This window comes from Exophiala xenobiotica (genome assembly GCF_000835505.1).
Source record: "Exophiala xenobiotica strain CBS 118157 unplaced genomic scaffold supercont1.3, whole genome shotgun sequence".
Taxonomy (NCBI): Eukaryota; Fungi; Ascomycota; class Eurotiomycetes; order Chaetothyriales; family Herpotrichiellaceae; genus Exophiala; species Exophiala xenobiotica.
The window spans coordinates 682,463-701,688 of NW_013562492.1; the positions used below are offsets into that span (position 1 = coordinate 682,463).

General features: G+C 52.3%; 4 protein-coding genes across 4 annotated transcripts; 1 reads left to right on the forward strand and 3 right to left on the reverse strand.

The window, feature by feature from the left end:
- Positions 1–908: 908 nt before the first annotated feature.
- PV05_04439 (uncharacterized protein) lies at positions 909–3,331 on the reverse strand. Its single transcript, XM_013460839.1, has 3 exons — positions 1,889–3,331; positions 1,732–1,803; positions 909–1,677 (listed from the first exon to the last, which is right to left on the reverse strand). The coding sequence occupies exons 1-3, from the start codon at positions 1,917–1,919 to the stop codon at positions 1,358–1,360; spliced, it is 423 nt and encodes a 140-aa protein (XP_013316293.1). The 5' UTR covers positions 1,920–3,331; the 3' UTR covers positions 909–1,357.
- A 1,931-nt stretch (positions 3,332–5,262) lies between these two features.
- PV05_04440 (uncharacterized protein) lies at positions 5,263–7,827 on the reverse strand. The gene is made up of 2 exons (XM_013460840.1): positions 5,982–7,827; positions 5,263–5,922 (listed from the first exon to the last, which is right to left on the reverse strand). Exons 1-2 carry the CDS (start codon positions 7,755–7,757, stop codon positions 5,269–5,271), a joined length of 2,430 nt encoding a protein of 809 aa, XP_013316294.1. The 5' UTR covers positions 7,758–7,827; the 3' UTR covers positions 5,263–5,268.
- Positions 7,828–9,139: 1,312 nt separating this feature from the next.
- On the forward strand, positions 9,140–11,102 carry PV05_04441 (uncharacterized protein; the record flags this gene model as incomplete). Its single annotated transcript, XM_013460841.1, has 3 exons — positions 9,140–9,850; positions 9,903–10,072; positions 10,139–11,102. The coding sequence occupies 3 exons, from the start codon at positions 9,140–9,142 to the stop codon at positions 11,100–11,102; spliced, it is 1,845 nt and encodes a 614-aa protein (XP_013316295.1).
- A 1,886-nt stretch (positions 11,103–12,988) lies between these two features.
- Positions 12,989–16,010, reverse strand: PV05_04442 (uncharacterized protein; the record flags this gene model as incomplete). Its single annotated transcript, XM_013460842.1, has 2 exons — positions 12,989–15,192; positions 15,242–16,010. The coding sequence occupies 2 exons, from the start codon at positions 16,008–16,010 to the stop codon at positions 12,989–12,991; spliced, it is 2,973 nt and encodes a 990-aa protein (XP_013316296.1).
- Positions 16,011–19,226: the final 3,216 nt, after the last annotated feature.

Genomic DNA, 19,226 nt, shown 5'->3' on the forward strand with positions numbered 1-19,226 from the left:
CCCGAGCAGGCTGCAGACATGGGAATTTCCAAGTCAAAGTTCACCTGCTGCGTATCACCGTAGTTGCATGCTGACACCCATGTCTCTGCACGGATCACTCCTCGTCACCAGCTGTACCATCGACATGCCACGTACCTCTCTTCATACCTCTTGAGTGCATTTGGATCATCCTCTTTGGGCAGCTTCCGAGAAAAAGGTCGAGGGTCGATGTTCTACCTAGCAATGTCGAGGCGCCCACTTGTATGCTCGCATATTCTCGACTCATACGAGCTTGCTTGCCAGTGCTGGCTAGTGCTTGCTCATTATGGGTGTCGTTGCTGGCCCTCGTGGCACATGCTCCTTGGTGCTACAACCGCCCTCACCCGGTCATCAGGAAGACGTCTCCAGTCTGTGGTTGTTCAATCCGGCTCAGACATCCGTCTCCTGCCTGTAAAATCGTCTTCCATTCTGCCCGGCCAGCTACGTGGACGATCAGTCACCCTCATTCAAGGTAGAGCTGAAAAGCGTCCAATCGTCCATGATCCCCCTCCAGTCGCATTAGCCTCAACCTCAAGGCAAGGGCGATTGGCGGGCAAACTCGTCGAACTCTACGGACGCTAGGCACTGGCCCGATCGTGGTACTCATGCTTACCGCAAGAGGCAGGCTGAGAATCGACATGCAGGGACATAACCTCCCGCCGGGGGTTGTCGCTATGATGGAGCGTTGATGAGCACATCCGTTCTCCAATGGAGAATGGAGGTGACCTCGCGTGGAAACACGACTTATCGATCCAAAAGTTGGCTTTGGCTCATCACAAATCCCATGCTCCGAGACAGCTAGCGCTGTCCGCTTGGCCCTAGGTCGAGAAAGTTGTCGGGGGTTGTGGTTCGTGTCACTCCCATCTGGCAACGGTGCCACTTCAGCTAGAGCTAGTCTGGGAGCCCTCCGCTGGTTCGATGCCTCATCCGATTCCTGAACACAGCTCTTCATCAATCAGGGATGACTCTAGTATGGTCACGAGAAATATCACTACCGACGTGATGGCTCGGGCCCTTGGTTCGTTGTTCCTGGGGGGTTGATACCCAACGCGAGAGTGTTAGTCATCCCATTCAAGATTAGCGAACACAGCACATCAAGAACCTTCAGTGTTGACGAACTTCTCGATTATGAGTCGATAAATCATCAGAGAGCTACAGTTCGTCCTAAGATCAAAGGAATGTACCATCTCCCAGAATGTAGGGTTGTAGTCCGTGCTTCCAACCGTCATCTCATAGCAATTTGCTGCCCTGATCTGTAAGCCTCGCCAGATCAAGACGTCCATAGTCTCGCATCTTCCAGCATCCTGCAGCATCCTGAGAACTGGCATCGCCCTCGCGTTCACGAGACGCCAGGGATTGGTCGAGGTTCCTCGGGCTTAGGTGGTGGCCGTGCTGGAGGTTTTGCTGGAGGTTTTGCTGGAGGGTTTGCTGGAGGTTTCGCTGGAGGTTTCGCTGGAGGTTTTGCTGGAGGGTTTGCTGGAGGTTTGCCTCTTGGAAGTTCCTCGGAATTAGGTGGTGGCTGTGCTGGAGGTGGCCGTGCTGGAGGTTTGCCTTTTCCCATGAATTTATCGCTGACCAGGGGCCGATAAGATGTCGGCAGATTCTCGTTGTATTCGTCCTGGTGACTAGCCGGCTTGTCTACCTGTCTTATACGACGTCCTAGTCTCATGTTAGGTTCAAGCAATCTGGGAGAAGAGGTCCCATAAGTCTTACCAGCAGTAGAGTCCGGGGTATTACCATCATCATGGTTGAACAGAACCTTGCCGAGTCTCGGGCTCTCAGTTGCTACGGTAGATGGTCAGCAATGTTTAGCTTGTACGACTCAAGTGGGAGCGTCGATGGTGTCGTGCATAGATCTGGTTGCACAAACCTGTAGCCATTGGTCGAAACCAGTTGTCCATGCTTGCAGATGTTGTCTTTAGCTCAACCTTTGCAATGCACTTGCTCCGACCATAGAAGATCGATATCGGGTTGATTCAAAAGACAATGGTAGATTTGTACCAATTTCCACAGGGAAATTTAGAATGAGGCGAGTCCACGACTCTGGACGAGGGGAGCTCGGTTCTTATGGCTGGCTGCTGGGGCCTTTCCGTCAGCTAAGCAAATCGAACTCTAAGCCGCCATCCCCATTTCAGACGCCGCTCATTGCATATCCCTTACACAGTTGCTGCACATCTGTCTGCAATGGATGCATTTCATGCCTATCAATGCTGGCTGAACGCATGAGCGGCCCGTTAGAACGGCGAACCTGAGGGTCAGTTTGGCGAGTCAGACCGACTATGGGACCGATTCAAGTGCCGCAAATCGACCTAGCAACCCAGCATGTCTTCAGGATTGGTCGCGGGCTCGGAATGAAACAAGACCTTTGCATGGAGACCCCTGTTGCGTGAAAACGAGACGTCCTGAAAGACATTTTGGACTGCATGTGCTCTCAACCTGGCACTCATCAGATCCCCTCGGTACCTAGCGTGCAGCGCAGTAGCGTTGCTGGAGGTCGATAGGTAAGTAACCCTAACCCTTATGACGCCTCCGGGCACAGCTGGCCGAGAGACTCAGTGTGGGTTCGCTCACAATGCCGAGTAAGCCAGGGGCGATGGTGGGCATGCGGCTCTGTGGTCACATGAGCGTCTCGGCCACATGGACAAATCTCCATGAAGAGCGCTTCCAGTGCTGAAGATGAACAGTGGCATCGCATGAACATGCTCAAAACTTGGGAAACAATGCCTGGTCTTGTTGTAGCGCTCTTGACCTGCGTCGACACCATTGCGTCTCTTCGTCGCGTGTTCAGGAGAAACCACGTCCTTGTGAGACGATGGCCAGCCCAGGACTGCGCAACAACAAGCTGAGAATCAGCAATATCGTAAAGACAATGATTCCATGGCTCGGTTCGAGTTATATCAAGCAAACGCGAGGGTTATGCCAAGAAGTCTTCTGGTCAGTTTTGCGCTGTCTCGGTCGCGCGGCCAGGGTGTGTCAAATTGACAATCGGCCACGAAGCTGATTCACTTGAATAGGGAGACAGAGGGACTAGGCGGCCATGCTGAGTCTCTTGCGTCCGACAAGAACCATTCATCATGGTTTTGTGATCAGGAAGGGGTTTGTGACGTGGTGGCACGGCGCCAAAGCGGACCAGGCTTGAATCGTATTGACATTGAGGCTGCCGGCGTCCGACTCTACAGATCGGACAACCAGATCGGACAGCCAGAGCTGACGCTAGGATCCGGAGTCGGCGTCGTGGTAAAGGAGAGCATGGGAAGCAGGCGATTATGGAGAGAAATAGGAGAAGAAGAAGCAGAGGCGACGGACGGAAGAGATGAAGAGGAGGACAGACGTGGACAGAATAGAGTTGCGAGGCTAAGTGCTGCAGTGGGCACCGTGGGTTAACTACCAGGTAACTTAGGGAGACATGATGTGGATTACGGGGGACTCGGACCGGAAGGGAGCGACCGATGAAGCGCATGTCAAGTGTCAGGTGTCAAGGCGTCCATGCAACCGACGGCTGGGGCACGCTGCTCGTCGTCTCTGCATCCTGGCCACAGGCCCGTCAAGTCCGTCCTCCCCCAAGGCAACCGGAAGTCTCTTTTTGCAGAACCCATCTGGTGGCCTCGGAGGCCCAAGGAGCTCGCACAATCGCAGTCCACCTTAAATGGCTTTGGTTCCCAGCACGCCTCTCAAGCGCCATTCGGGACAGGCTTTCCACCTGCGACCGATCTCCCTGCTTTCCTGGGACCAATTCCTCCTCAGCACTACCAGCGTCAGACTATCGTTTGCTGCTGCAAAACGGGCACAACGGGTCAGTTCGTATTCTCGAGTACGACATAGGTACCGGAAACGGACGCTGCTGCAATGAGAACATCCCATTCCTACTGGTGAAATCAATGATGAGACTGATACTCTAGCAGATCACACGATAACTAACCCACACACTACCAATCGAGGCCTTGAACGTGTCGCTTTCAACCTGATTGCCATGGCAAACCCCATCCCTGACGTGCATGAGTCCTGCAGGTCATCGCAGTCACGAGGCCCAATAACGATTAAACCCTTCGTATTAACGGTCATCCGCGTTTGGGCATCGTTACAAAACCCTCTGTTCCCTGCGCCATGTTAGTGGGAAGCGCTTGTCAAAACGCTGAATGGCATATGAAGCATCGATCAGGGATTGCATGCATTCGTCCACAGAAGGTCATTCGCGCTAAACAAGAGCATAGGAGTGGTTTGAAGGAGGATACCTCCGCACGTAAAGTGGAAGAGCTGGTGACACAAACGACCCCGGGGTGTGCGTACCAGCCAATCTTTGCTCATTGTTATTTCAAGGAAGGCAACTTGTGATCTGCTGAAAAGTTGCTCCCAAGGACAAACACACCGACGCCCGGCCTACAACAAAAACGGGCATCCTAAGTGGACAGAAGACAAATTTACGCCAATGTCAAGCGTTGACTTTGCCGACCAAGGAGCGTCGCGTCGTCACACCGGGTCTGGGGAAGGCATACTAATGCATGCAGCTTCCTTTATCAACAGCACCATGGTTCGTGCCGTTTCTTGCGCTTCTCCTTTTCCAGCAGCTGCGCAACGCCCTGGAGGCCAATAAGCTGGAATCAGTCGCAAACCTGCTACTGTTTGAACTTCTCTGTCCAAGACAATTCCATGCTCTCATGCTCACTCGGCTTTTTGTACCACCAGACCGCATTGCAGCACGTGTCACATGTGGAATACTTCATTCTCAAATCAGGGTCGTGTTTGCACTTTCCTTGCTCAAGGCTCATCCTCGAGTGGCAAAGTCTTCATCATATGTGCATGTGACCATTTGCAGCAGAGAACCCCTGCAATGCGGTAAGTGAATAGGTATAACCCTGATCGACTTACTTTGGATGGACAGCATCGGTATTGTATCTTATGTCTGATGCTTTACTGCAAGCGCTGGAGCTTATTGAGAAGCCTACTGGATTAGATTTACCATCTATGGGTGACACAGTTCCACAAACAAGGAACTAATATGCACATATATGAGTGCATGAAGGTGGCCACGTCTGACGAGGCCCACGCCTGTTCTATCTGAACGCCCGCCCCAGTGACAACGCACAAAAAGCACTAGCCCACAAGGCAGTATCACAGGCACATCAACATCTACGACTACACGGGCTCATCAAGTACAGTGTCCTCCATCAACAGCAGGTCACTGAGTCTCTTAAGGTGGAAAGACTAAGATCTTCGAGCAATGTTCATGATCAACATCTACTATTACTGACACTAGACATCATTGCACCATTTTACCAGCAGCTCCCCGGCACCTATACCACCCAGCTTCTCCTTGACAACCCATGCCATCTCATCAAGCGTCACATCGACTTTGAACATTCTCGTTCCTACACCGTCGCCACTTAGCCATTCGTCGCTCACCTTCCCTGTAGCACCCACGCCGACCCCAGAAGCAGGTACAATAACTTCCCACTGCGCAAGTTCCTCCCAGGCCCCCTTCGCCGTGCTCTTGCTCCACTGGCGCAGACCTGCGCCTATCAGAGCACCCCCATTTGTCAGCGACGACATCGACGAGCGTTGGAGCTTGGCACGAGTGAGCAGCTCGACGTAGTGGCTGTATGCAAGGGCGACATTGACGGCCATGAAGTTGTGGATCGTTTCTAGACGAGCGGCGGCTATGAGCAGCGAAAGATGAAGGGTTGGCAGCTGTGGGAGAAGGCTCAGGAGTGAAGGAGCAGACATCGGTGACAGAGACAGGGGAAGAGTAGCTGGCGCCGCGTTTTGCTGATTGTTGTCGCTGTCAGAGGAGAGGAAGAGCTCAGCGATGGGATTGTACAGTGCCGCAAGCACATCTGGAATAGACTTTGTGCTGTAAAAGGTCTTCTTCAGCAGCGTTTGGACCATTGTTGAAGGGAGTAACTGAGTCTGCGAGACATCAACAGTGAGTACAATCATCCTTCGAATGACAATAGTTGTAGACGTACCTTGACGGCTCCATTCCACTTCTCGCTCCACTCGAGCTCGTTTTTGCCCACACCGAGCGCCTCCTTCACATCAACCGGCATGAGCAATATGCTCGCAATGGTCTCTTCGAATGCAGGCAAGGTCTTCGCGCAAGGCACATGCAACCAGCGATGGCTGAAGCGGCTTTTGACCCTTTTCTCCAGGCAATCCACAACATCCATCCGCGTCGAGCAGCCGATCACCGCGATGGGCGCTTTCTTCGCCTGTGCAATGTCAAAGAGATTGTACAACAACGTCTGCCGAGGATGCGTGGTAAACAAATCGAACTCGTCCATGATGAATATAACACTTTTCGCCGCCCTGTTCTCCGGGGTGTCGAGAAGCATCGCATTCGCGTCCGGCTCGGGGAGTTCCTCTGGATGAGACAGGAGGCTGAGCAGACTTGCCATGGTGTCCGCATAGCTGGATATCTCGCCGGTCTCGTCCTCGGACACGGCCATCTCGCGGCCTAATTGGCGCCAAATCTCGCGCAGTGCAACCTTGTCGTCCGTCTGGAAGAAGCCATTCAGTCGAACAACGTGGAAGTCGTCGCCATAAGATCTGGTTAGGTCGGACAGAGCATGAGAGATAAGCAGCGATTTGCCACTGCCTCGTGAGCCGAGGAGGAGAAGGGAGTTGGACTCGCCAGCTGCTATCGTTGCGGAGAGTAAGGAGTGGAGTGTGCTGTATTGAGACCGGAGGTGTGATATAGGCGAGATTGTTCGATTTGTCATACGGCCGAGGATTTCGACCTTGATCTTGGTAATATGCTCGTCTTCCTGCTCGTAGATTGGTGATTGCCTGTCACCATTTACATATGTCGTAGTATTGGTGGTTAAAGAAAGGATCTCATCCACATTGGGAGCAATTTCCAGGTCGGGCTCGTCACTGTCATCGTCGATGTCGTCTAATAGAGGCTCCCCTCCAGCTGCGACGTTCTTATGGCGGGTTGAGATCTCGCTTTGATTTGGTACAGCGCTCTTCGGCGCCCGTCTTGAATTTTTGGTATCTTTAAGGTTGCTCGAATTATCAATGTCTTTGAAGCCGAGCTTCTCTTCGATCTGTAGCTCGTTGGCATCGAAAACGACTGATTTCCGAGGACCACTGCTTTTCTCACGACCATGCCGGGAAGGTGTCAGGATACCTTTTGGACGAGGAGCTTGCGCAGCACTGGCCAGGTCCTCGCCTGTAGGCTCACGCAGCTTTATCTTTTCCGCCGTCTTTTGCGCAGGTTCCTTCCCCACTTGACCATGGCTTCGCGGGTGTACATCAGGTGAGAATCGTCGAGGCACTTTTCGTGTACGCCCACTCGAGCGTGGTTGTGGTTCAGCGTCATCCTGATCATCCTGTCCTTCGCGGGTTGCACCCTCTTTGCTCGCAAGTTTTGTAGAACCACGTCCCGCACCCCCCTTTCCTGTATTCATATCTTTCCTTTTAAGCTTTTGCGCAGCGATAGGTGTAACATCTTGCTCCGCCTCTGCCACTCGAGCACTTGGTTTCCGTCTTCGGGTGCTGCTTCGTCGAGATATTGTCTCCCCAGTTTCAGGAGTATCGGTGGCTTGCTCGGCGAGGCCGGCTTCAGCATGATCAACGCCGTTTCCAGCAGTCTTGGACTCTTTATCTGCCGGGGTGTCCTTATCGCTGCTTTGGCCTGCGGGTATTATTGAATCGAGAGTGTCTAAGGTCGTGCGTCGCGTGGCATAAGTCCCAGTCCGGCGCCGCTTCGATGCTCGAGGTGAAGGGTCGAAGTCTTCCATGTCCGACAATCGTATGTCTAGATTTGTCGGTAGGCCAAACAAGAGCACTTGCTCACAGTAAGACTTTGACGTCTGTAAAGTGTAGTTCAATGAATTTACCAGCACTTTCGGTGTAATGCAAGCACTTTACGCGACGCGTCGGCAAACCTGCCGCGTGAACACAAGGCGCGTCGCCCTCGTGGATTTTCTTCTGCCAACATTCTCACAGCAGGTAAGGCTCCTGGCGATGTATGAGCGGGGACTTTGGGTGTTTGATGTGATAACAAGCAACAGTGAACGAGTTCTCCCTAATGGTGCTACGCTGTGCTCCTTCAATTCATTACTAAAGAGCTGCATCGAGTCGGATTTGTCCGAAGTGATTCACACGGGTACTAGGAATGGGATCCAACGCTCTCTGTTGTGCACTGCTTTCAGGCCATTGAACGACCAATATTTACGTCACCAGCTCCCTCCCCAGCTCTCAAAAAGAAGATGACATTGCATGCTGCAAGCCGAAGGAAGTTCCTGGAGTCGCTAGTGCTCCGCAGCTAGTCTCTACCGACACCCAGCACAAGATCGGTATGCTTTTCAAGACTCGTCCCTGAGCAGTCCGCAGTGCTAGTGCAGGCGTCTTTCCAAGGCGACCGCGAGATCTGGACGTGTCTTCCACGCTGCCTACGACACGGTAAGCTCGGGTCAGGGCGAGACGAACATCGGTGATGATCACACTGTTGTGTGACCGAGCAGAGGAGAGTGCGTTGTATGGGAGGAGCTGGAAATCCGGCGTAAACGAAATTTGGTGTCTTCATGAAGTCCTGGAGCACGACCACCACCTCTTCAAACCATTACGGTGGGAAAGTCAGCTCCCATCCACCTCGCTTATCTTGACCAACAGCTTGTCATCCCATGGTCGAGTATCAGCGAGACCAGACCTGGTTGGGTTTAGACAATTTGCGGGGATGGGCAACTCCAACGGCTTGGTGTTCCCATTTCTGGTTCAACAAGACCACTCGACCTTCGCTTCGCCTCCAGCAGCTTTCAGTTGCCAATCAACCCTTTTGCTGCCACCCACTTGAGGCTTCTGTGGTTCTTGGCTCGGCCTTACTCTCGGCTGCGGTCTACAAATCGACCGCGAATCGTTGCACTTCTTGAGTACTAGCCAGGCCAGCTCAACCTACGCCATGGGAGAGCTCGAGGTTCTCAAAACTCATATTCCCGCGTTCACCTCCGTTCCCTCTTCCAACGTGTCCTTCGCTTTGAGTTCTCCTTTGCCTATTACAATTGGGTGTTCGTGTCAGCCGCATCCCTTTGCGAACTTAGCTCCTGTTCTGCAAGGCCCTGTATGCCCTAAGATGCGCTTGCCTGAGTCATGACCTCCCTTAACGATTTCCTCCTCAGCAGCAATGAGTGATGCAAGCAGGAGTGTCCGCGATCCTGACTCCTCGGAGCAAGCCAGGTCATCGAACGACAAAGTCCATCCCTCCGAATTTCTGGAGTTTATCACAGTCGCAAACCCAGCCTCGCATCGCTTACAGCCTCTGAGGGTGCAAGCGAACCAGGACCTCGATAAACATGCTTCTGAAAATCAAATCCATATCACCAGATCCAATGACGATCTCTTTTTCGGTTTGTCGCGGGCCATCCCAGGTCTGCGCCGATTGTCAGTCGAGGCCCGAGCAGCCACAAAAGCCGAACATGCCATGACTTTCCTTCGAGGATGTCGGTTATATCCCAAGGCAATGATGTGGTCCGTTCTTCTGAGTATGACGATCGTCATGGAAGGCTATGACAAGACCTTGATCAACAGCTTCTATGCTTTCCCGGTCTTTCGGCGGTCTTATGGCACTCCAATAAACCCCAGCGCTTCGAGGAGCGAACTTGATTATCAGATATCACCAGCGTGGCAATCTGGCCTCACTAACGCAGCTCTTGTTGGCGAGATTTTTGGGTTGATGTTCAACGGCTTCCTGACTGACAGATGGGGATATCATAAAACGATGGTATTGACTTTGGTCTGGATGTCTCTGTTCGTTTTTCTTGCCTTCTTCGCGGTCAACATCAGGATGTTGCTCGCTGCTCAAATTCTGTGCGGTCTGCCCTGGGGCGTCTTTCAGGTCCGTGGTGCCCACTGCTTGGACCTCTTTCGAGCTAATTCGTTCTACTCAGACACTATCGACAACATACGCTGCGGAAGTCATGCCGGTCGCTCTCAGGGCGTATCTAACAAGCAATGTCAATCTGTGCTGGCTCATTGGTCAAATACTTGGCGTTTCGGTCATTCGAGGTCTTGTGCACAACACTTCAGAATGGTCTTATCGAATTCCATTTGGCCTTCAGTAAGTGTTGCACGAATTCTTGTATCCCGTGGGTTCACGCACTGATGCGCAGCCTGCAAATCACAGGTGGGCCTTCGCAGTGCCAATTCTCTGCCTCGTTCTGTACACGCCCGAAAGCCCATGGTGGTGTGTGAGGCATGAAAAGATCAGCGAGGCAAAGAAAGCCTTATTGCGACTTACTACTAAAGGAGCGGACCCGGACTTCAATGCCGACGAGACGATTGCCATGATGCAACACACCAACGAAGTCGAGAAGTACCTTAATGGTGGTGGCGTCTCCTATCTCGACTGCTTCAAGGGCACCGATCTTCGACGGACTGAAATCTGTTGCATGGTATGGTGCACGCAAGCACTCTGTGGCAGTTCCATGACCGGGTACGCTGCTTACTTCTACGAACAAGCAGGCTTTGACACTGCCAACAGCTTCAACCTCGCCGTTGGTATGTACGCTGGGGCCATTTGCGCGGGTATATTATCATGGGTCGGGATGCGCAAGATAGGCAGACGAGCATTATATCTCGGAGGACTTGGCCTCTCTCTCGTCATCCTGATTGCAACCGGCATCGTCGGCACACTACCTGAGAAGGACAGCATCTCTTGGACACTGGGCTCAATGCTTATAGTCCTTACATTCGTCTACGACTTCACAGTCGGACCTGTATGTTACGTCCTGGTCGCAGAGATTCCATCGACTCGGTTGCGCGTCAAGACTGTCGTGCTAGCCCGCGTGGCATACAATATCACAAGCATAATCACGAACATCATCACGCCACGAATGCTAAACCCCTCGGCCTGGGACTGGAAAGGCAAATCGTCCTTCCTCTTTGCGGGCACGACACTGATCTGCCTCATCTGGTGCTGGTTTCGACTCCCAGAGCCCTTCGGCTTGACGTACATGGAGCTGGACATACTGTTTGAGAAAAGGGCGCAAGCTCGAAAATTCAAAGAGTTTCAGGTCAACCTCGCGAGCACCGGTTATTTCAGCCTCACACAGGCAGGCCCCAGGTCCGACAGTGTTTGGAGAGGGTAGCAGTCAGATTTCCATCCGTCATGCGTGGACGGCCGCGACGAGTTGTTTGTTCTGCTGGACATGCCGCTTCGACTACCCGTGATCCTCGGGGCTCTTGGCGAGCCTAGGTCATACCAGATAGGTCACTGCTCGGGTGTCCCTGTTTCACTACCTGACTGAAACAATCTGAAGCCGAATGACTCGCATAAGGGTCCTGGGACACTGGCCGCAAGCGAGACTCCGCCTTCGGCAGCGATTGCTTGTCAACGCAGAAAGCCTGAAACACACACCCTCTCGAGTATGATCCACGCGAGCACAAGCGAAAGTGGCGTGCGAGACTTCCGCGTTTGCCCCCCACAAAGAACTGTTACCGGTCCCGTCTCAGCCCCCAACTACCGCTCTATCAGCGCTAAAACAAGCATACGCCGTGGTTGCTGGGTGTTGGCCCTTGGACACGCAATACTTGAGCTTACGACTGAGCACCGGAGGGTTGACTCGATGCCGGCACCGGTTTGCTCGAGACTAGTGTTTCATTACGGCCACTGTTTAGCCCTTCTCGGATAACCCCTGCATGGAGTGCCATCGGTGCATTGCACTGCTGGAAACTTTTGCCTCAAAATGGCAACGTGGTCGCTGAAACTACGCGGAAGTTCTAGACGAAAGCCTTATTCTGGGACGCGTAACATCTCTCGCTAAAAGCTATGTACAGCGGGAAGTGGATGCTTCAGAAGTGGGCCGAGAAGTTGGAGCCCAGTTCTCGACGTGGGCTCGGTGGGATCGACGAGGCGCCACTCATACGAGTAGCACGGTGTACTGTGATATTGACTGGCATGGCGTGAACATATGGTGGATTGTACTCGATTGTACTCTCGCAAAACATCCGTGGCAGCTTTATGCTTTACTTCAGACAAGGCGGTCGCGAGAGACGAAACGAAAGAAACATGGTCCGAGGACCGTCAATAGGGTTTCTGAAAGCCGTATTCTTTGCATTGCACTTTTTGCGTCTATCTATCTGAAAGTAATCAAGTTTTTGTGGTATGCTTTAATAAGAAAGCAATCGCAGGCGGAGGTCGAGAGAGAATTGACAACGATTGCATCCAGCCAACCACTAGCCCAGTCTCTTGTGATGGCAGTTGATTTGATCGTGAAAAAGCAGCAAACTCCCATGACCCTAACAGCAACAATTCCAGCTCTGCCTGGCCTTAGCCATTGTCCAGGAAGGTCGACGTTTTCCGACCCAATTGAACGAAAGTATGCCCGTTCAGTAGCCCCGTTTATCAACGCAATGCAAACAGATGCACGGGTGGCGTCCACGATGGCCTGTGATAAAAGCTACAGGCTTCAACCGGAACGAACCCCATGCAAGCAGAAAATGACACAATTAGCATAATAACCTCAATCGTCGCGACCCAACCGACACCATCTCGATCTTCCCGGAATCCCCATGTCCCATATCCATGGTTGCCGCCCACCGTAAAGAGAGCTCCATTCAGTGCTGCAAAGAATGCACAAATGGCGAGATTGAGCACCCTCGCCACTGTCGCATTGAATGAGTCTGACCGCCTGACATCGGGCATGAGCCAACTGGACAAGAAGAAAATGCACAAAAGTTCGCTCAAGGACTCCATTTGTCTCCGTCCAGGAAATGCATATCCATGCGCCGTTGCTACGCAAAAATGGGCGAAAGTTGGAAAACGCTCTGATCACAAAGACTGAAGTTCAGCTCTTTGATTTCATACCGCCCACCCGTCTAATGCAGAGCTTCTGAAAAGCAAACATGACAATACCGCCAAGGAGTTCGTATGGTATTCGTTAATCGATGTTGGAAGACCCTGGCATGGAGAACCATAAGATGATGCCCCGGCGGGATGAATTCCAACCTCGAATGAGCACGTTTAGAAGCCATCTCAGAGATCTTGAGAAGACGCCAGCGAATCATCAGAGACCATGCGCAATGGACGAAACAATTTTCGCATGTCTAGTACCGGGCTCGCTAGCGCGTAGTTGTCGTCAATGCATGCGACACTGCCGGGCTCTTCACCTCTCTGAGCACCATCGCTTCGGCTCCAGTCGCGGGCTTTTTTCAGTCCATGTAGCGTCTGCTGCAAGCGAGCGTCCGCAGGTAATTGCCAATCGTGAGCTCGATCAGGTTGAAGAAAAGCACGAGCAAGCCAGTAGAAATGGACGCCATCTCGACAAAAGCCAGCGCGTTTAGGAAATTGGTGATATCCATCATTCGGAGGATATTGTAACGCCAGATCCTCATCCCAAGAATGCTTCCATCGAGCAAGAGCCAGATCGATAGAATTGTACATGCTCATAAACTGGTCCATGGCCGAATCCTCACCAGCACCAGGGGACCCCGTAGGATTGATGAATGAACGTTGGCGTTGGACTTGCCAAATCTCGGCGTGTAATGCGTGAATCAGAATGAACTTGGAATAGATGTTGGTAGTCCGTGGGTGCATGAGTACTGACGTACTATGCAAGGCACTCATCGCATGGTGCATCTCCAATTGTTTTAACCGGTGCGAGCCAGTGACATTGAGCCGCGACTGTGCAACTTGACCTCGAAGGCCTAGAGCCTGCGCACAAGTCTCAGCATCCTGAGCTTCCCAGGCAGCATCGTCACAGGGAAGGGGCAATTTGATCTCAGCCGAAGAGAATTGTGGGGCAACATTGAAATATATGCACATGGCGGCGTCCCACAAGAAGACCATGAACATCAACCGGGATCGCTTTTCTTGTTCCACCCATGAACGCCAATCCCACCGGGAAGGATCAGCTTCTTCACCAGGTTGAAGACTGTGGAGATAGCTGTAGCCGACAGTATCGTTTGGGCCAGCCAGGGTCAACATATCGAATTGTCTGACCAGGTACATGATTCTTTTACTTTCAGCACGTGCAAGTGCTCTGTCTTCAGGGCCGCCATGCCAGACAAACAAGCCTTGCAGGATTGTCAGCGCTTGTAGCTCTTGGAATTCGATGCCCGACGGTGAGAATTGTGACTGTGGTATGCCCAGCTCCAAATTCTGGAGGATTTTTGACGTTCGTTCGATGCCTTGCTTCACACGTTGCATCAATGCTCGTACCTGATTTTGCGAAGTACGGTCAGAATATACTGCTCCACTGCAGATAATGACGAGGACGAGGCCGTCGTAAGAGTTCAGGAAATCGAAGGTCGATACATGCAGCCATGGGAAATGACCTTGGAAATTCGGAAAAAGATCGAGATAATGTTGGATGGCGTCGACGGTTAGGCAGGATTGGATTGAGAGGTTATTTTGTTGCTCTTGGAGCGATTCCTGTATTCCACCAGGGAAAACAAACGTTAATAAGGCGTTCACCTTGGCTTGCAACAAGTCTTGCCGAGATGCATGCAGGTTCCAGAGAGGGGGTCCAAGCGTACCGTCAGCTCCAAGGCTCGTAGAAGGAATGTAGTAACCATTCGATCCACCTTCATGAGACTCATAATCTTTTTTCACTTCACCCTGTGACTGGTCATATCCGCCAAACATGGGGTTCATGTAGCCCTCGTTACCACTGGGGTGGAACATGTGGTTCCACTCATCTCCAATGTGATGAGCACCAGGCATAACGTTGCGCTTGTCATCCCCTCCGCCGGGCTGCATGCCGTAATGAGTGGGAGGCGTGGAAGTCTGATACATCATTTGGCTGTTTCGAGCGTCATGCATCGACCACGAGGTGTTCCCATTAGGATCCATACCACCTGGTGCGGAACCAGGTTGCATCTGTCCCTGACGCTGCATATCGCCCTGACCATTGGAGGACATGCCATAGGCCATTCCAGGAGCAGGAGCGGTTGTTGTCGGTGCGGACGTGCTAGGCATTGTAGCAGTGGTGTAGGGAGGATTATTCATCACTCCGCTGGTAGGAGTAGATGCATTTGCTGGTGAATTACCGGCGGCAGCAGCAGCCTTTGCAGCAGCTTGCTGAGACTTCTTGAGATGAGCGGCAGGGTTGGACAAATGACTTGCTCCAGTCGGGTTACCACGACGGACAGAGCATTTCTGAAAGTGGCGCTTCAGAATGTCACTTCGGGAAAACGTATCGTTGCACAGAACACACATGTATGGTCGATCACCGGTGTCTGGACAGAATGTTAGCTTAGTCCGGCACGTAAAAAAGGCACCACCTACGCCTCAGCATGTGCCGCTTCAGGTGCTTTGCGTGAAGATAGGTCTTGGTACAGTTGGGACACGGGAATTTTCCATCTGCGTCTTTCTGAGGGACAGCATTGCTTTTTGGTGAACCATTAACTCCATTGGGCATGACCGGTGGTCGGCCGGGTGCACTGGGCAGAATGCCTCTTCTTCCTTGCGAGCCCACAACGTGTGTTCTTGTTGGGTCGCGACCGACATCTGTTGTCATGCCCGGCATCGACTCGGCGCCGGACCACGGTTGCTGGCGGTTATCGGGATGGGGGTAGCCTTGAGCAATCGAATCGATGTTCGGTCGAGGCGGTGCAGGAGCCAGAGGTTGCGGGTAGCTCTGGCGAGGTGGTGGTTGCTGATGATAAGCCTGGTGTGATTGTTGTTGTTGTTGCTGCTGCTGGGGTGGCTGCTGCTGAGGTTGTTGGTGAGGAGATGGCAACATGGAAGTCGGTGGCAAGCCGCCCATGGAACCCTGGGGGTTCATCTGCGAGTTGTAACGATTGTCAGGAGTTGGTGACGGGACAGGTGCGTTTGCTGGGGCAGAGGTGTAGCGAGGCAACTCGTTGCGGTATTGTTGAGGCATGTAGTTTTGACCTGCAGGTGGAAGTTGCGAGTAGTTGATCGGTGGAAGATGCGTGTTGTTCGGATACTGAGGCATGGCATAAGCTGACGCCATACTATTGGGATTGTACGTGTTCTGCGGTGTTCCAACACCGGACGACGTTGTCCTTGATAATGATTGCCGAGGGTCCATCACCTGAAAATAAATCTGTTCGTGGAGTCGCTGGATTCAACCGACCATCGGACGATCAAGAGAAGCGACAAACGAAAAGGATCGGGCTTGTTCGTGTAGGATAGATTTCGAACGTCGAGGAACAGCTCGACGGTTAGGAGGTGTTGTGATGAATGTCTTCAGTAAGGACAGGACGGATTAAAATTTTCTCAAAGTGAGGTAACGAAGAGAACACTCGTGTCTGCAGGGTACGGCAACGAAGCCACAAGTCAGTAAACAGCCTAGCGGAGCAAGGAAGTTGTGATGGATGTATCAAGACACGCGACAGGCGCAGGTGAGGCTGAAGGTGAAGAGGAAGGCTTTTGCCAGGGTAGTTTGCAAGAGAGTGGAGGAGGCGAAGAGGGGGGTGGATGTGTGCGGAATGGGAAGGTCGCTGTGTGGAAATTTTTGCAACGCGTGAAGGCAGAAAGCATGAGTATAGATGAGGGTCACTGACTGGGTCCTTTGCTCTAGCTTGTCAGACACTCGGCAGGTGCGTCAGGGAGGCTTGCTGGGTCTGGCGCGGAAGGTGGGAAGGTTTTTCTCTTGGGTAGGGTTTTCGGGTTGGGGGTTGACGGTGGGTGGGCTGCTGTGCGTGTGGGCTGCGCGCAGTGCGTGATGCTGATGCTGATGCTGCCGCCCGGAAAATAGATGGGTAAAATACTGACGGGGTTGATCTGCCAAAGACTGGTGGAAAAGGGACTTTACGATCCTGTTGACGGGTTCGGAGAGTGCGATGCAAAGAGGAAAAGGGAGAAAGAGAATTTTGATGAGATGCAAAAACCTTTTCTTTCGAAGAGAGAGAAAGAGATTTGAATCGGGGAATTGAAGAGCGAGTAGCGGTTCATAGGTGTGTCAGTCGCTGATGAGGGATGATTCAGGCAGGAAAGACGAGAAAAGCACGGCGCCAGGCAAGGCAGGCAAAGAGGCAAGGCAAGAGTTTAGAAGGTGACAGTCAAAGCTCGGCCGCTGTGACGGTGGGAATCCGCTAAAGGTGCCCACCCTTGTCGCTAAGCCTGCATCCACACCCACCATCTGTCGATCGGGAGGGCGTTGGGTGGCGCTGCCAGGGGGCAAACGATGCACACGTACCCTGCCCAAATCCAAACACCTACGCAACCACTTGTCCAAAGCTCAGCTCCCACCGGCAATGCATGGCGACCCTCCTTTTCCGTTATTGTGTGGATATTGATATTACCGGTGATGGATTTTGGCGAGGTCGACGATCGAGCTTGACAACAGCAGAACTATCGGCAGCCCTCGACGAGACCCCAAGTAGCAACTACAACTCTACAAACAGATGAACGTTTAATGCAAGCCGTCATGAAAGGAATGCGTGGTAGCTTCCAGGCTTCCAGGGATTTAGGGCTTGTCATGACGGCAAGTGCAGTCAACTGAAAAAATCTCTGCAACATGACTTGATGATTAGATGGACGGAAGGCCGGCCGGTGGTCGGACTCGGAGCCAACGACAGCAAATCGCAAAGTCAAAAAATTGTTATGAGATGTCGACATTGTATCTGTGCATAAGAACAAGGTAACTTCCGGTCAGACACGGGCTTACTCCAATAAGGAGCAAGACATGGCATCCCCATCATACTCGTGATACTTATTGTATTGTTGAGATATCTGATCTTGTTTTAGACGATGATTACCACCCATGGTTCGCGTGGGATATGCCTTTGTTGATACCGGGACTGTTGCGCTTGCCTTTTCAGAAAGAATGGCGCGTCCCGCCAGCGAAACAGGGGCTACTCGTTACGGACGCGCGCAATCAGTGAGAAGCCGCGGAACGCCTTTAACCCCGAAAGAAGACTAGGTGCCGAGGAAAACAGCCTCGAGCGCACGCAGGGAAGAGACAGCAAGGACCAGGCTCTGAAACCACACAAAGAGCTTGGAGCTAAGCTCGGTAAAAAAGAGCCCAGAAGAAACAAACGATCATGCCATGCCGTTGTCCATGTATTACTTTTCCTGAACAAATCCTCGCATAGTAATACTATTAGTAGAGGTCAAGAAAGGACGCTGGTATTAGTACTGCTAAGGAATGCGACGGGAATTCTGAGGCCTTCATACAGGTGACACGACGAAGCTCGCAATTACCGAATAACGGCATAAGGTGTGGCCTGCAGGGTGGCCCCGCTCAGCAAGACATCCGGCAGTCTTTGGACCCTCCTGAGCCTTGTCCGGGCGGTTCAGTGCAAGCCCAAGGCTGCCACGCACAGCCTGTCCACGCTCCCATCGCAAAGGATCTCCGAGTAATGCAGCTATATCAATTCATAGGTACTTCATCTATCCGATCCAAGTCGGTAGAAGTCACGATCTTGAATTAAAGACGAGCTAGACATGTCGTCGATGCAAAGACCACTGCCGCAGAGCGAAAACCCCAGAGAGCCAGTGACCCGTCCGTCATTTCGGTTGCTACAAGGAGTCATGAAAATGACAGCTAAGCTGGCCAAAAGCAGCAATACCGCCGCCTTCGGATTGACATTGCCATTCTCCCTGTCTGCTTCGTGAAAAATTTCCGTTGCAACTCTGGATGCGACGTGACTCTGACACTGGAAAGAGCCGTGGTTTGAAATTTCTTACGTGCCCGAAACTAAGGCCATTCCTCCTTGCCGTTCAGCAGCTCGGGCACGTATGATTTGCCGAGCTCGAGCCGATCAACCTGCTACTTTGACTTTTCAGTTTCCTCTCCATGAACTAGTGTGTCCTGGTTGACCAAACAAGGCCAACGGGAGTATTTTTGCAGCACGTCAACCTCGAACCGAACTGAAACTAATCCTGTTATGTCCTTCTCAAAGTCAGCCATGTGACAGGAGAATTGAAGGAGTATCACGTTGATCTCAGCCTTTTGAGTTGAGCAGAAGTTGCCATTGCACGAGCGAACACACGAGGCTCGACTTGGCACACATATCTTGTGCTCCGGCGCTGACCGGCAATGCGAACAGCACACATCAGAGCCGAGCAAGCAAGCCAGCCGACCGAGTGTTCCGCATAGGCACGAGGTCACTCAGTCTTGTTTGCCACGCTAACGGGGAACAATGAGTCTCGCTGCAAGTCTCGCCAAATGTTTACCGGTGGACTGGGATCATGACAAACACTGTAGTCTTCTACCACTTGGAAGACTTATGAGCTGGCTCTAATCGCTCGCTGATTTGTCCAGTTCACGCGCACGAGGGATAAGCAAATGGGTGGTCAG

Bases quoted from the DNA above. Each gene is read 5' to 3' on its own strand.
- PV05_04440 (XM_013460840.1), bottom strand. From the start codon at position 7,757: ATGGAAGACTTCGACCCTTCACCTCGAGCATCGAAGCGGCGCCGGACT. The intron at 5,923-5,981 runs GTACGTCTACAA...GATGTCTCGCAG, and splicing joins AGTGGAATGGAGCCGTCAAG to ACTCAGTTACTCCCTTCAAC.
- PV05_04439 (XM_013460839.1), bottom strand. From the start codon at position 1,919: ATGGACAACTGGTTTCGACCAATGGCTACAG. The intron at 1,804-1,888 runs GTTTGTGCAACC...CATCTACCGTAG, and splicing joins GTTTCGACCAATGGCTACAG to CAACTGAGAGCCCGAGACTC. The intron at 1,678-1,731 runs GTAAGACTTATG...ACATGAGACTAG, and splicing joins TACCCCGGACTCTACTGCTG to GACGTCGTATAAGACAGGTA.